This window comes from Chinchilla lanigera, unplaced genomic scaffold, assembly GCF_000276665.1.
Source record: "Chinchilla lanigera isolate Chin_1 unplaced genomic scaffold, ChiLan1.0 scaffold00016, whole genome shotgun sequence".
Taxonomy (NCBI): Eukaryota; Metazoa; Chordata; class Mammalia; order Rodentia; family Chinchillidae; genus Chinchilla; species Chinchilla lanigera.
In genome coordinates this window covers 31018689-31036261 of record NW_004955417.1, presented here as the reverse complement: position 1 = coordinate 31036261, position 17573 = coordinate 31018689, and the positions used below count along the sequence as shown (strand labels likewise).

Sequence of the window (17573 nt, the reverse complement as noted above, 5' to 3'; positions counted from 1 at the left end):
CACTATTCCATGGAGAGACTGCTGAGGCATAGCCATAACTGAACCTCGGGCTAGGCGCTCCCGAGTCTGCACCCTGAACTGCTCCACATACTGCCTGGACCCAGCCCATCGCACTGAAAAGCGGTCGGGCCCAGTGATGTTGTCACCGGTGCCAGAGAGCATGGGGCAGCAGTCACAACGTAGCACGGGCATGGACGCCAAGGACTCTGCATCCCACCTCACTCCACGCAGGCTCTCACACGTGCACCCCAGATCACAGCTGTGTCCTGCCACTCCACCCTGCACAACTCTGCACTGGTTCTTCACGTGCGGCGGGCACTGGGTAAGCGACCGCACCTGTGGCTGAAGAGCTCTGACCTATCTAGTACTTAGACTTCAAAGGGAAGGGTGTCTGCACCATAAATACCCAACTTCATTACCCAGCAGTGTCTTGTAAATGTGTTCTTTTAACTAAGATGATGCCAAAATTTCCCATTCAAGCTAAAAACACATATTCCTAGAGAGCTAAGTGGGTTGAGGACTGCACGGTTCTGCCAGAGCATGAAGCAGGGTAACACAGGCAAGGAGGACTCTGGTTAACGGAGGGCGACGGAATTACAAACAACTTTTGACTCCGTCTTTACAGTCTACTGGGCTTTTCAAATTTTCTACTTTGGGTATTTCTTTAACTTAAAAGTATCCTTGATTACTTGAAATGTTTTAAAATGCTCTTAGTTACATCATTTTCAAAAACAAATTTTAAATGACTGCCACTTTAAGAAACAAAAGTTAAATTGATTTTTTTATTACACTCTGAAAATTGTCTCATGTTGTTTAAATGTAAGCACTATATACCGTCTCACACGCGTAAGAGAATGAGTGTGTGTACTCGTATGTATGTACAAGCAGGCACACATTCACACGAAACACAGCACACAGCTTCCTGACCAGACTCTGACAGCCCCAAGATGGCAGAGAATAGAGGAATGGTTCCCAGAATATAGCACATATTTCACTGTATGACACCTAGTACTTACTTTTATCTTGCTTCCACCTTTATTAAAACTGTAGAAGTAACTACCTCAATGTTTTTTATTTCATGTTACACACACACACGCACACACAGACTTGATCAAGGGCAACACAAAAATATCTTTATCCTATTTTATTTCCTGTGTCCGCTATTTGTAGCATGAGAACAAGGTTAACTATTCATGCAAAAAAAGAAAACACGCGTGAGAATCTGATTCTAGTCTTTCAAAAAGAGGGAAAGAAACAATGTGACAGACTCAGACTCAAGAACTAAGGGAGAACAGAAAACAGTGCGCCTCCGGGTGGAGCTGGCGCTAATGCTGTGATATTAGAAAATGCGCACTAAGACTGCACTAATCCTCTCACACTGGGATTTCCTCCTGCCACTACCGCAATAAGAGGCCAACAAAAACATTAAACATCCAATAAGCAAGTTCCTAGAGCATTCAACATTCTTGATTATTCTTGGTTTTTAACCCAGGCAACAGAACGCCTTTACTCTGGAAGGGCCGATTCTCTTAGCACTAAGGCTAATAAATGCATACAATTGACAGAATTTTTAAACAGCAGGGAGTACAATACTCTTTGTGTACAAGAGCAACTGAACTCTAAAAATTCACTATTTTGAATCATCAAAAATAACCTTAGCTTAACAAATACAGGCTTTCAAATTCTAAAGAATGCCACCTGTATTTAAAGAAAAACTTTTCTCCCAAAGGAAAACCATTTAGCAAAGCCCAAATGACCGAGCTAACGCCATTCACATACTGCAACTGGCAAATTATTGATTTCTTTCACTTGTTGCTCTATTCCGGTCCTCATTTAAAAGGACAGGCGAGGCGCCCTTCTTGACACTCTGGAAGCCACTCTGTTTTCTCATTTTCTACTGAAGCAACTGCGCTCTGCGCAGTTCCCTGCGTGTCTAACAACTTACTCGTGCTCGTTGATATAGAGCTCTGCAAGTTCATGCCAGGCTTCTTGGTCACCAACAAACCTGGCAGGCGGAAGGAAAGCAAAGTAAGTGTGCAGGATTCCGTAAGTGAACAGCATGAAGACAAACAGGAAAATGAAATGCAAATTCCATTTTAATTAAAAAGCTGTATTAGAATGACAAAACACAATCTCCGTGTAAACACTCACTGCTCCAGATACTCATTCAGCTCCCGAATGGCCTCCACATTCTTCCCCTGGGCTTTACGAATGGCAATCTTACGCTTTCTTGCAGCCTACGGGTTGACATTAATAAAGGATTAGCCCACACGATTGCCTGGGTTTTTGTAAGGGAGGTAATCTGACTGTGCAAATTATTATCTCAATGCCAGTGAAATCCCATTGTAGAATGCCTGCTTAGTGAGAGTTTATAAACACACTCCACGACATCCCACTGGGGAATTCAACACTCCCAACTGTCACGTACGCTGCACTTTTGATGCATACAATACACGCATCGTTTCATCCAAACAAATAAGCACCCGATTCTGATGATTACAAGCCAGCAGGGAACCCTAATCTTTATCCACCTACAGTCCTTTCTATGGCCTGATTCTCAAGGTCTGTATCTTGAGAGCCAGAGGACCAGTAAAGCTTGGAAAAAAAGAAGCTCACCAAGGCCACTGGATATAAATCACACAAAGGCAGCTCCTGCAAACTTTTCATGATTTTAAGAGTAAGATCTACCTATGTCTTTCCAAAGAAAAAAAATAGGTCTTTATTTTATAATAAATTCTTAAAATTTGCATTTTAAAGTTTAAAAAACGGTTGACATAAAAATCCACGCTATTCACTTATGCATTCAAATATGTACGAGATATCTATCATTTGTCAGTTGCTGTGCCGGACTACGACAATACAAAGATAGACGATTTCTCGTAGGAAAAAGACAGGTTGGGTAGAGCACATGAGGTGCTGCACACCGTGATGAAGCTGTCGGGCTGTCACCACCGAGGAGCAGCTAACAGCTGCAGCGGAGAGCGTGCCAAGGACGAACAGGGAGTGGAGGCTCCCGATGCCCCCGCTACGCTGAGACACAGATGCTGCGAAGAGCAGGATACCACGCAGCAGTGCAGGAGGCCAGCGTGGCGGCGCACACTGGAAGAAGCGTAAGCACGGGGCTGGGAGTGCAAGCGTGAGCCACACACACGCCCTTGGCCTATCCGACTCAGACATGGAAGGACAGACACCACGAGAGCCATGGAAGGTTGTGACCTGTAACAGCTTCCTGTTGCTTTCTGTCATGCAGAGAGAAGTAAGGGCCACGGCCTCTCCGGAGGGGCAGGAGACACACATCTCCGGGTGGTGGCCCGGAGGTTCTGCTCTGAAACCAAGAAACTAACAAGGCCGAGAACAGTGTTCACAGTGCTGGTGATACTTTGGTGATAAATGACGCATCTTAAGATGTATGTGTCTGGATTCTAAGATTCAGGCCAAAGGCCTAGCACAATGCCTACCATGCGGGCTTACGCAGATATTTTTGGGATAATTTTATTATATACAACAATGGATGCGCCACAACAAATGTAAAGTTGGGAAAGTTTCAAGAATCCGCAAGTTAAGTAAAAGTTGAAGCTCTGAAATCTTGGCACCATCAGGAAGAATATGACTTGAAATGAGAACCACAGCTGGGAGACAGGGCACGGTCCTCTGATCTCAGCACTCAGGAAGGCTGAGGCAGGAGGATCAAAGTTCAAGCTCAGACTGGGCAACTTAGTGATTTAGTGGGAATCTGTCTCAAAATAAAACACAAAAGAAGGGCTGGGGCTGTAGCTCAGTGGAATCAATCCCCAGTGCCAAAATAAAGGAAATTTTTCTCAAGTCTTCCTGAAAATAAGAGGAATATTTTTTGAGGAAGAAACTGATGTCTTCTGGGAGATGTAACAGCTGACCTCACTAATCCCGAATCATTTGAAACAGTTTATTCCTTTTATTTTTTACACCATGTCTTTCACAGGCAGTGTGGAGAACAATAAGAGTCTAGGCTTTGAAATGAAAAAGACAGGAGCCTGTTGGGCGTGGTGGTACAGGCGTGAGGATGTTATGAGACCCCATCTCAAAAGGAAAACCTGTTAAGGGCTGGGAGGTGGCTCAGTGTGAGCGCCTGCCTGTCCAGTGCGAGCGTGGGGTTCAGTCTCCAGCACACAGAAAAATGAAGACAGGAATCAGAACCCCAGCCCTTGCCATTCACCACTATGGTCACCGCCAGTGCCAACACAAAGGGACCAAGCAAGCAGCAAGCACACAGTGGGTTAAGCAAGGGTACCTCCTTTTCCTCTGACCTTTAGTTTATGCTTACTGTTAGCGTGTAAGCCATGAGGCCTGTAAAGGACTGGCAGATTTGGCGATGCTTAATTATTTATATTTTGCCACAATCCTTATGGAATTTGCAGTAACGAATACATGACACTGTATAAATGCTGGGAAAACTTGTAAAAACACTGCATTCAAACGCCGCAAATCAAACAAAAAGCCAGAGAACAAACACAAACAGCAACTAACACAGCCACAACCCAAGGGGGGCCACAGCTGGGAGCCCTCGTAGCAGTCACCGCCAAGTCCTGTGTGATGTGCAGGAGGGGTGCTGGGACCGCCTGCTTCCCAGTCCTGGCCCTGGCCTGCGAGGGGCCTGGGAGCTCAGCCCCGATGACGTCCAAGCCTTCTGCAGGACACAGGCTGCACAGCACTGCGCTCCAGCGCTGTGGACAAACAGTCCTTAAGCAAATGCCAGGCAATAAAGGTGTACACGAACGACTGCAACGCACTTACGAGGAGAGTCAGCCTCTGGAGCTTCAGATTCCTACCCTAGATTCTCCCGTTCACCTTGCAAGAAGCCGGAAACGCTCCCCCTAAACAGTTTATTACTGTTACATTAAATGATGTGTACTTACGGTGAGCGGAGTAACTTAACTTTGTAAGAAAAAGGTAAAAACAGAAATTTAAGATTTACTTTGTAATAGCCAATTTTACAAACTAAGGGTTTTTCCACTGACCATACTTTAGTGAAGTACAGGAAAAGATTTAAATACAAGGCTTTATTAACTAAAGAGCATGACCTCACAACTCCACCATATGAGCATTACATTGCTTGATCACGTAACACCTATGACACTATTTTATCTCTTAATATTCCAAAGTTTAAAGGTTACTTCTTACCTGTAACTAACTATACAGTCTTCCCAGTGAAAATGCGTATGTCCACTTAAAGAAAAATCTACTTGCTAATCACTGTCATATGGGCAAAGGCATATTTTTCTATGTCATGAACTTTTTTATTAAATGACAACCCTTCCCAGGCAATATCTTCAAAAAGAAAAGTACATTCTGGCATAAGAACCAATCTCTATCGGACCTGACTGACTGACTGACTTGGTGGTACTAGGAAGTGAACTCAGGACCTTCACTCTGAGCTACATCTCTAGCCTTTTTTATTTATGTCTTTTTATTTTGAGACAGGGTCACACTAAGTAGCTAAACTGGCCAGGCTGGGCTTGAACTTGTGATCCTCCTGCCTCAGCCTCCAAGGGTGCTGGGATCACAGGTGTGCACACCATACTCAGCTTCATGATTGTCTGAAATTGGCATTAAGCAGGGACCTTCTCTCTAGCCAAAATGGAGTGACAAGGCTTTTTTTTTTTTTTTTGTCTTTTCGAGGCAGGGTCTCACTATGCAGTTCAGGCTGGCCCTGAGATCACTTTGTAGCCCAGGCTGGTCTGGAACTTGCAATGATCCTCCTGCCTTAGCCTCCCGAGTGCTGGGATTACAGATGTGTGTCACCACGCCTGGCAGACAGGGCTTTATTACAATGGGTTTGCCACAAGAAAGCACACCTGTCATGCAAACCACCACTGAACAAACCAAAGCCAACACAGGAACAAAAGGACTCACATCAATATTGTCATTATTGGACAGGTCCAATGGATTTGGGCAGGTCCACCACTACGAGCCATCTGATCTACAAATGTGGTGGCATGAATGAAAGAACCACTGGAAAACCTGAGAAGGAGGCTGCTGGGACGGGGCAGGGTTCCTTCAAGCACACCTGCGTCTTGGATAAACGGAAAGCTGAGCATAAGAGTGGTGTCACCGTGGGTATCTCCCTGTGGAAATCTGAGACTGGCAACTGTTATGTGGCTTCCACTGATGCCACGGGACACACAGAACTTATCACAAACATGGTTACAGGCACATCTCAGGCTGACTGTGCTGTCCTATTTGTTGCTACTGGTGTTGGTGAATTCCAAACTGCTATCTCCAAGGATGGGCAGACCCGTGAGCGTGCCCCTCTGGTTTACACACTGGGTGTGAAAGAACTCGTTGATGTTAACAAAATGGACTCCATGGGGCCACCGTACAGCCAGAAGAGACAGGAGGAAGTGGTTAAGGAAGTCAGCGCTACATTAAGGAAATTGGCTAAAACCCTGATACGGTAGCTTTAGTGCCAATTTCTGGTTGGAATGGTGACAACGCACTGGAGCCATGTCTTAGTGCTAGCATGTCTTAGTTCAAGGGATGGAAAGTCACTCGTAAACATGGCGATGCTAGCGGAAATCTAAGGCCAGGTCCTGTAAGGGTGCAACTGCCGAGCATGAAGGGACCTCTGACTACGGGAAAAACTCATACTCCCTGTGCTCAGGTCAAGATGACACCACAGCTGAGGCAGCAGAAGACATGGGCTGCTGACACCCCCTATTCCAGAGCAATACAGTTGCCAACCTCAGACACCAAACAGTCCCTTAGTTAGCAAAATGTACTGCCTTTCTCAGGGCCCTGGTCACTTTCACAGGCTTTTTGCCTCTGATGTGCCCTCCTCTTTCTGCACCCCAAATTTGTGAAAACCCAATAAACACAGTGATCCAGCAGAGTCCGTGTCTCTGCTCCCAGAGAGTTCTGACCTTCCTGGATGCCCCCGAAAACCATTCCACTCAGCAGTTTTTATTTAAGCCTTCGCTGTAACTCATTCCAGGAGACTGGGGCTAGGCCAAGTCCAGCGTAAGTGGAGCCATTGCACTGGAAGCTTTGGATTGCATCCTTCTGCCCACTCGCCCAACTGACAAGCCTCAGGATGTCTAACGAGGTGGTGGTACTGTGCCATCCCTGAGGGCCGAGTGGAGATGGCGTTCTCAGTCGTGGCACGGTGGCCACCTCCGCTCCAGCGGGTTCACAGCTAAAGTCAAGTCTGCTGAAATGCACCAGGAAGCTTCGAGTGAAGTTCTCCCTGGGCACACTGCGGGCTTCAATGCCAAGAACGTGTCTGTGAAAGACGTTCATTATGGCCACACTGCTGGTGACAGCAAAAATGACCCAGCGATGGAAGCAGCTGTCTCCCTGCTCAGGCGATGACCCCGAACCAGCCCGGCTGGCTCGGTCCTGGCCGTGAGTTGGCTGTCAGCTGACTCATTTGCAAGTCTGCTGAGCTGAAATAAAACACTGATTGCAGGGATGGCGAAAAGCTGCAAGAGGGCCCCAAATTCATGAAATCTGGCAGTGCTGCCCTCCCTGACAGGTTCTGGTGAGCCTGTGTGCATCAAGAGCTTCTCTGACCCTCCTCCTTTGGGCGGTCGTGCTGTTCTCGATATCAGACAGACAGCTGCTGTCCTGTCAGCGGAGCAGTGGACAAGGAAGCTGCTGGAGTCAGCAAGGTCACCAAGTCCGCCCAGAAGCTCAGAAGGCTAGAAGAATCTTAACCCCAACACCTGCCACTCCAGCCTGAATCAGAGGCGGAAGACGGGTCTCAGACCATTTCACAGAGAAAGACCGCTTAGGGAGAAAAATGCGTCATTAAAGAAGGAAAGGAGAATGTTCTGTGGACCTGTGTGCGTGTGTGTGTGTGTGTGTGTGTGTGTGTGTGTGTGTGTGTAGCAGTTTTAAGCCATCAGTTTTTAAAATCAATGCTTTTTAATGGAAATAACATGACCAAAATCTGTCACAGAATTCTGAGACCCACTAAAGCAAAGTTTAATGACACAAGAAAAACGGGAGTGACACAGACGTGATTTACCCTCCTGCCTGAGACACCAAAGACGACTAAATAAATTATTTAAGGTACAGGACACCAGCGCCTGAGGCCAGCAGTCACTGAGCTCCACTTTTACTGCTGTGGCTCGCTACCCTGGGACAATCGACCCTGCAGGGCAGAGGGAAGAAGGCCTGACGAGTCCCCAGGTCCAGGGGAAGGCGCCTCAGCGGGCCGGGGAGACTGAGCTTGCGGAGGCTCTGAGCAGTCAGCACTGCAGATGGGAGAGCAGCAAGCACTGAGGAGGCTACAGGATGAAGAGCCTATGACGGGCCGGCGGCCAGACCCAGCCGGGGCAGAACGCGCAGACAGCGTTCGGGGAGACGGCGGCCAGCACTGACGGAGGCTGGACTAAATACAGTCTGACATATCCACCAACTTTCATTCTGCGTTTCTTGTATTTTTTTCTTGTAATCTGTACGGATAATCTGAATTTCTGTGAATTTTTTTGCTTGGATCAGTCTTTTCAAAAGTTAATTTAAATCTTAAAAATGAAAACTGTTCTATGTTTTATGAGTGGTTTTAATTTAAGCCTTCTGCATAACAGAATATTGTTTTAATGTATGAATTAAAATTTCCATTATAAAATATGAAACCTTAGAAAGTACTTGATACAGAATTACTATAAAAGACATTTAAAATCTTAAGTCTTGCTGTTTACTTTAAAGTGTGTAAATTTTAAAATCAACACAGGATATACAATGTGTCATACATAAAATAACAATGTCGGCCATGGAAATGGCAACACACACAAACACACACACACACACCCCGGCACCAGAGGCCCAGTCCCCGGTCCTTCACCTCACAATGTGAGCAGGAAGGAGGGATGCGATGCAATGCGGGAGAGTGCAGGGGTGAGTCCACCTTCTCGCTCTGCAGACGACCAAGGCCTCATCTGAGCAGCGAGTCCTAGGCTCCCACACAAGGCACAACTCTTTTCTGCCAGTTTCTTACTCGTAGAACGTCTAACCCACAGTTCTGAAGCACATCTCCCAAAAGCCACACAGAACCCCAGGTTTCCAATAATTACTAAGAAACCAGAAAATGGTTCACAAAGGCTTCCCTTGGTTTTTGGACCTTACCCAGATCATACAAAAAGCGTTTCTGACAAAGACCAATTTCCTTCTATCACAGCTTCCCTAGCAAAACATTCTATAAGCAATGCTGCTCAGGAGATGTGAAAAGACAGACAAGTCGCATGTCTTCACACACAGTGACAAAGGCAGCACAGTCTACTCAACGACTAAGTTTAAATAACGCACTTCCTGCAAAAGGCGGCGGGCTGGAGTTTGAAAGTCAAGAGTCTTCCCATCAGAAATATACACACTAGTTCGAAGCAATCAACAAGGGCCCGTGTAACTTGTCTCAAGCTTTCACAGACCATAATGCTCATCTACTGGCTCTGTTTCTTCCACATTACATAAAACTAGGCTAGTCAGCAATTTTCCCTGAAACATAATGGAACACGTTTGAAAACAGAAAGACGCTCCCTAGAAAGGACTGAAGGACTGAGGACTGAGGCCTCCCTGCAAAACATGACCAAACCCCCCACCTCTAGACTTGAGAACCCAGAAAGCAGTGGACAGGTGCTCAGCAAAGGAAGGCAGCAGGGCTCAGCTTCTGTCTGGAGAAAGTGGCATTTTTACAGCATTCACTCTTGGCACAGAGCCCCTCACCTCCACACAAACCAAGACGTCAAACACCGGACTTATCACACCAGAAAGCTAACTCACGGCAACACCTAATCTTTCTGAGATACGAAATCAAGGCGAGAGACAGAGATTATCAACTCTTTCTGAACGCATTTGTTCAACAAGCATTCGCCAAAGGACTACAATAAGCATCATTCCATGTAACAGGCATGATTTTTTCTTCAAAAAGCATTCAAAAAATGAAAGGCACCTCTCGTTCAAAAGCAGGAAAATAAAACAAACCAACTAGCATCAGGGTTATTTAAGAAGTAAAAGTTCACAGGGAGCCCCGACCAGGACTTGTTTCTGACAGTTGAGTGACTATAATTTTCACACTCAAGAGCTCCTCTTCTCATACAGCGAGGCTCTGATTATGTATTATTACGACAAAACACACTTCATGCACCCCCTACTCCCACAAATGCCACTCGTCCCAGTCTTAGGTCCCCATAACCTTCGGCCTGAAACAGAAAAGGCTCCAAACCACCAGCTTCTCTTCACCTCCTCACATTAGGTGCCCTGCTGCTGACAAGGAATCTCTAAAAATAGTTCATGGGGAAACTCGGTTTCCCTCTCCACCTTAAGAACAAAGACAGAAGCTCAGAAGTTCACAGCCCAGGTGCTGGCAGACGCAGGCCTCCTGCTTCGAGGCTCCGCATAAACAAAATCAGGGCGAGGAGAGGTCGGCCAGGCTCAGCGCATGACCTCAGAAGAGACACAGAATTTTACTTGAAAAAGATGTAAAAGGAAGCAGTTCAAAAGGAGAAATGCAAACAGCTTTTGGAGCATATTAGAAACGTTCAATAGTACTCACAATGCAAATTACAACAAGATAACATTTTTAACCAATTAGACTGGCATGAATTAAAATTGAAAAGCTGATACTATACAATGTGGGACGATACAGGGAAAGAGGTGCTCTCCTACACCATGCTGAGTAGTACAGGCAAGCCGAAGGCCTTTTTGGAGACAAATGTGGTAATATGTATCAAAATTTAAAATGCCTGGGCCTCCACACCCAGATATTCCACTTGTAAGCACACACCCCACAGAGGACACCCATGTGCACAGCACTTGCTTCTGAGAGGAGGCAGCTCACCGAGGAGACTCGGAGCTGTACACCGTCAGGACAGCGCTACAGGGCCAGCAGCTCAACACAACGCCATGCGGCTTCTCCACAGGATGAGGCAAAGGCCGAGCTGCCCTGTGTGGCCTCTAAGATATACCGTCGCATGGAGAATGCTACCTCATGCATTTCTAATCGCTCTCCCTGCCTAGATGGTGACAGAAACACACACACAACTCCTTGTGTGTGAAAAAAAAATCTGTGAAAGAATATAAAAAAAATGTAATAATTCTTTACTTAGGTAAAGAGGATCTGAGCTCAGGGGTAAAAAGACTTTTTTTTTTTACCACGAATCACTTTATATTATCTGTAATCTTTAACAGATTATACCTTATTTTTCAAAATAATATCTCACCTAACTTTTAAAAACTGAAGGGAATAGGCATCCCAGCTTACCACTTCTTCTGGGAACCCCTCTGCCCTCACGCTCCTCTCCCTAAGCTAAGGCTGCATGCCAGCTGTTCACGGAGAGTCTGATGTTCCCCCACAACCTGTTTCCTTTAAGCCATATTCATTCTTCAGGGCCTGCAAGGCTCAAAACTCCTGCAGCAATCACCAAAGAATCAGAATTGAATAAACCTTTGCAAGCCCACAACACGTTAGTGACATCGCACCACTCCTCAAGGCAAAGGCCAGACGGTACAACCTCCACTCCAGGGTCCGTCTTTCCACTCCAGCAGCAAGCGGAGTGGAAACTCAACACCCATCTGAGAAGACGACATCCACGTGTGAGGAGGAAGGAGAGCCTGTCGGAGCTGGAAGGACAACTGCCCTGCTACACCAGATACCTGGACAGACAGAGGCACACGACAAGTACGACAGCCCCACGCTCCTTCCAGGCAACCGGAGGACAGCGACAGCAGCATCTTCAGCAAGGCCTGAACTGTTCATTATTTACATGACACCTTCTCCTGTGCTTTATCCGTTCTAACTCTCATGAAGCTTTGTCTTCTCCCTCAATCCAATCCAAGTGCTCTCAAGGGATCGGGACCAGAACTGGTATCTTTGCTCAGGAACACAAATACTTTGGTGGCTCACCAAAAAGATTGTCAATGTTTACAGAAAGAAAGAAGACTCGGCAAGGATTAGATAATATCTGACAAAAAAATACATCTGGCAAATACAATTATTTATCTTATTCAAAAATGTTTACCTAACCACTAAAGGATTTAGTTACTACCACCTCACACCTATTCCATGAAAGAAATCATTTTGATTTCTCCTTCAGCCAGACTTAAAAGTCATGAAAATTCATAAACTATGGAAAATACCACGAAGATGGAACAACGTTCAATTATATATCATCTTGCATCTTGAAGAAGTGAAATACTTCACGAAAAATATCCCCACCTTCTAAAATGTAAGTAAAATGTTCTCCCAATTCCAAGAAAATTTCTAGTTAGTAATATAAACCTGATATGAGAAAAATACATGAAACTCAAAAACTCCTTTCAGAAACTTAATTTCACTTTTCTCAATACACTGTATGGCTAAGTGGAAAGTGAAACAGGATACAGAGCTGTAAGTGCAGTAAGTACATGAGAGGTTCTTTAGGAAAGGACAAAGACATGTTTTACGAGTCTTATTTAACTTAGGATATTAACTCTTTTTCATTAAGTCAACAAAAGGGTAACCACACAAATTGTAAAGTTAGTATTTCTTAACCTTCAAAGGACTGTGAAAACACTAAGCTATGCTGGGGTTTTACGCAAGCCCACAGTCTATTCTTTTTTAATTTCAATTAACTTCTTTTGTAGTAAGACAGCTTCTAGAAGTTCAACTTTACTGCGGAGTCTTACATTTATATAAAACACAATGTGGCCCACCATGAGCTACTGACGCTAAGAGCATGAAGCCTAGCTCCACATGTATCTTTGCATCATTTTCTCAGGGAATTAATTCCACCTTTTAAATTAAACAGATCATTTCCACAACAATCTACAAACTTACAGTATTAGTTGGATCTTCTTGCAAAATTCGATCATACAGCTGTATAGCATCATCGTACCTATTTAAAAATAAAAAGCAAAATTCATTACCTTAAAAATGTAGTGATAAACAGTGAAGACCGGAAAAGATTAAACTGGCAGGGCTTTAACTGCATTCAAATTGCTACTCAAGTCTTCCCATCTCCATTTACCGGCAGATGCTAACTACGTTCTGAATTTTTTAGGGAAACCCATCACATCAAGTACTCACAGAAGAACTTATCTCAAAGAATACTGGTTCAACTGGGCCTAAATACAAAGGCAGAAACTAGCAACCCAGGTTAGTAAGGCAGAGCACACACCAGAACTAGACACACACGGCAGACACTCAGACACTACAGCCTGGAAGGGTGCACACCCATGTATGCTAGGCTTGAGTGGAGAAAGTGGCAGAGAGATGAGCAGTGGAAACGGACAGAAGGAGACTCACTTCTTCCCGTATTCCTGAGTATGAGAAAGTCTCAAATCACTGGCAATGCCGAACAGTATGTGAATGTTCACCACTCGTGATGCACAGCTTGTACTCCACGCCACTCTCACTGCCTCGGATCAGTGACCTTGCTATCCTACCAACACAAGCATAGATCTACTCTCTCGTTCCCATTTCTTTGTCCTTACAATATATACTCCACTTCCTCCTTATGTTTTGCAGCTAGATATCCATGATAGTACCTCAAACTTGGTACGGTTTTCCACTCAAACCTCCACTTTCCTCATCCTGTTTGTGCTCTGTTTGCTGATGACAATACAGATGCAACACAGAAAACCGAAAGTCATATTTGCTCATTTCCCTTTGACTCTAAAATGGAACTGGTAGGGGCTGGGAATTTAGCTCAGCGGCAAAAGCACCTGCCTGGCAAGCGCAAGGTCGTGAGTTCGGTTCCCGGTACCAGAGAAAAACCAAAAAAAAAAAAAAAAATGGAACTGGTGACCCTTTTCGTACCTCTCCATTCCTCTCATCCATCCTCACCGGCCACACTTTGCACAGTTCACAACGCTGGTAAAGCAGTCTTGAAGGCTGCCTTCTTTCTGAGACTGCTGACTACACACCCTTGTTAAAACGTTCTAACGGTCAAATCCAACTGCTACTTTTCCTCACAGTCTTAGAATGGATTCCCCGCGCCTTTCTGAAATTCCTTAGCAGGACATGTGAGGTCCTACACCATCTGGCACTCCTCCGCATCTCCAGCCGCAACCCCAGCCAAACCCTGCCGCACTTCACAGTCTAACCACGGTGAACACTTAATTCTCCTGCAGTTCCACACAGGTGTTTTGGGAATTACCATGGAGGAGGAGGGACAGGCCAAACAGCACTCTATGCACGCTGCAAACAGGACAGACCATCATTTCTCCTCTTCCTTTCCGTGTGAAATGCATCCTTGGAAATGGGGTGGTTTTTGAAGAAGGCTGAAAACTCCAGGCTAGACGAAGATGACGCCTTCTATTGATTTTGTTTTCAATGTGTCTTTGTGTGTATTTCCCAAAACAACACTAAGAAGTTGGCAAAATCCTTACTTCAAAGAATTGAAGCTAAAAAGGCTTAAAAGAAGTTAAATAATTTGTCGAGCATTTTCAAAAGCTAGAAAATGCTAGAACTAGGATTTGAAGCCAGTTCTTACTCCAAAGCATGATCCAATTTCATTGGGCCAGAGATGGGAAATGGATCAGACTTCATGTCAAATCCCATTTCCTGGGAGTATCCGGCAAGATCTGTGCTGAAAAGCACTCTGACAACTACTTTAGTGCTGGGCAACAGAAGACCGTGGACAACTGCGGGTGCGTCCTGGTGTCGGAAAACCTAAACAGAGGCTCTGCATTTGCCATTTTTTAAATAAAAATCGCACTGTTCACAAGATTAGGTTACCTTTCCATGGCTTCGAATCTCATGCCTGTTAATCGCTTGACTCTATGGCTGCCAGGGAACTGTCTTCTCAACTCCTGAAGACAAAACTAAAAGAAATAACAGGCAAAAAAAGAGTTGAAGACTCGTCATTACAATCTACATCCTAAATGATCCATAAAGAATGGTCTATACGGTTTTTACTGTGCCCTGAGGTTACTAATTAGTCCCATCCACTGTTTTTGATGGTTTTCACGTTTTGTTTTGTTTTTGCCCCCGTGGTGGGGACTGAGTCAGGGCCTCATGTATGTTAGGCAAGTGTTCTGCCACTGAACTGTACCCCACTCTCCACTTAAGGTTAAAACTACATTCAAAACTTATCATGGAAAGCATTTAACACAAGGCTGCACCAGCTCTTAACCACGTACATATATTCTGTAAACCAAATGAAATATAAAATGTAACACCTACCAACGCCAGGTCATCCCGACCATAGTCCAGAGCTGCAATCATCACCTGCTCATATATGATCCAAACTAGATAGAGAAAGAGAATGCACTGAATTTAACATTAAAAATCCCCCAAATTAATAAAGCTTCTACTTTCTAATATTTTAGAGAACATTACTTATAATTGAAAATTGATTTATTGTATTATTTCTGGAATTAAGAAAAAAGCATACTTCCAGCTCTCAGCAATAGAAAATGTTCTAATGTCTTATAAGGTAAGAACTGCCAATTAACACCTTTACCATTCTAAAAACTTCTTTATGAAATACATTTTGGTAGATCAGATGAAACACACTTTGGCGACACATTTGGCAGCCTTGTGAGCTTTAAAACAAAAACGCTCCTTTGATAGCTTCCCTACCAGCAATTATAAATTCTCAAAATAAAGTTATCATTAAATTTCCTGAGACAAAATCACACATGATTTGAACAGTAGAGAAAACATGAAGACAGGTCTAAAAAAATCAATGAAGAACCATAAATGAGACGAGTGTTCAGCCTGAATATAATAAAGTAACTCAGAAACTTACTATCATCTCCAAGCTTAGAAGCATACTCATTAATTAACTCTTCCCCAACCTCTACAATTTGTTCGCTATTTCTAGAGTTTTCTTCTCTCCATTTTCTCATTTTATCTCTCATTTCTGAAAAAAATTAAATAGGCAAGTTATTTATATATGTGGACACATACACATACATGACAAATGTCAAAATATGACAACACATAAACTTCTGATCAGTGAGTTTATTTATATAAATAGCCAATTTCATTTTGTAACATGATATTCTGACAAAATTGATCAAGTAGAAAATCAACTGAACAAGAGCAGCAGACCCTTTATGACCCAAACGGCCCCCAGCCAGTGTCACTACTGCCCTTTGAAGAAGCAGTGCAGGGACTGGTCTGCAACAGACGCTGTGCCCCATGGGCAGTGCCAGCTCTTGACTTTCTTTTCTGTTTGGGGGATACAGGCTATTTTTAGAGTTTGATAAAAGCTGGGGACTGTTTCCTCAGAATCTAGCCATGCATACAATTATATTTAGATATGTTAAAGTATTCACAGTGCTCCTGAAGTTCATTCACTGATCCAAGAACATAAAATTTTTATAATCAGAATATCACATTCAGGCAATCAGCACTAAAAGGATTCATCACAAACTTCATGATGCAGTGCTATGCAAAGAAAGGATGGGCAAAAGAACTGAACAAAGGAAGTCTTTTTACTCTACTGAAAAAAACAAGAAATAATGTGAGTAATGTAAAATAAGGTCAAGATCACTGACAACATAAGTGAGCTACCACAGAACAGGGAATCTTGGAAGTTTTAAGGACAACACTGCTATGGATTGAAACCATCTGCAACAATGCACGAGCTAGGAGCCTTAATGCCCAACATGACCATGCTGAGAGGTCTTAGCTCCAAGAGGTAACAGGCTTGTTCTCACGAATGAATCAACGCCACCACCAGCAGTTGGGACAAGAATGGGCTCCTGGAAACAGAGGAGCTCAGTGTCCTTCCCTCTCCCTGCACCCGTCTCTGCCTTCCAGCATGGGACAACACAGCCAGGAGCTCCCTACCAGACGCAGCCCCAAGCTTGGCCTCCGGCCTCCAGACCATGAGCCAGATGAACGTTCATTAGAGGATGCACACCTTGAGGTTCTGTGTTTTAGCAGTAAAAATGGGCTAAGAAAAGAATTAATAATTAATATTAATGAAACACTTAAAAATACCTAAGCTAGTCTTTTCTTTCATAGTGTTATGGACTGAATTGTCTAGGTCTCCTCTAAAACTCCTGTGTTAAATTCCCTAGCCTCCAGAACTTTGTTGCTTAAAACCAATTTATGGTGTATTGCTACGGCAGCATGAACTGACACACATAGTTAAGGCAGGATTAACTGTCCCACTCCCCACACGTATGCTTTCTTATTTTCAACCATCTGAAAATCTTGAAGTACAACCTTCATTCTTCTAGCTGAATTAAATATTTGTTGAATAGATGAGTTAAATGACCTAGGAGTCTAAGAAAACTTGTAAGAGAAGCATATGAGATTTTCAGTACTTCTATATCCACTGAGTTCCTACAATTTGAAGCCTACAAGAGAAAACAAATTCATAATAAGGTGAAAATGGATCCTGCGGGGCAAAAATGACAGAAGAATTTGTAAAAATTCATTACAAATTAACCACTTACCAGTGCAATTATTTAAATACACGATGACCAAAAATTGCATATTTTTTCATTAACTGTTACAAGATAAAATAACAGGGAATATACAAATGACCATTTTATCAAATGTATTCAATACAAGAATTGACTGGTTGAAATGACACTTGCCTGAGCAACCCTTGGGACAGTCAGCACATAAACTGTGGTTAAGTGGTTCACATTCAGTTCTT

The 17573-nt window shown here is 43.9% G+C and overlaps 1 protein-coding gene across 3 annotated transcripts in view; it reads right to left on the bottom strand.

Annotated features, from left to right (window-relative positions):
* Window positions 1-16873, bottom strand: part of Emc2 (ER membrane protein complex subunit 2) — a 28755-nt gene extending 11882 nt beyond the window's left edge. Inside the window, exons 1-7 of one of the 3 annotated variants that reach the window (XM_005381969.2) lie at window positions 16754-16873; window positions 15705-15818; window positions 15137-15201; window positions 14690-14775; window positions 12788-12845; window positions 2152-2237; window positions 1946-2005 (exon numbers count right to left, since the gene is read on the bottom strand). In XM_005381969.2, the coding sequence (XP_005382026.1) occupies window positions 1946-2005; window positions 2152-2237; window positions 12788-12845; window positions 14690-14775; window positions 15137-15201; window positions 15705-15818; window positions 16754-16793 (509 nt within the window). In that variant the 5' untranslated portion in view covers window positions 16794-16873. Of the gene's footprint in view, window positions 1-1945; window positions 2006-2151; window positions 2238-12787; window positions 12846-13768; window positions 13876-14689; window positions 14776-15136; window positions 15202-15704; window positions 15819-16753 lie in introns of those variants that run through there. The other 2 variants (XM_005381970.2, XM_005381971.2) reach the window with 2 other exon arrangements.
* Window positions 16874-17573: the final 700 nt, after the last annotated feature.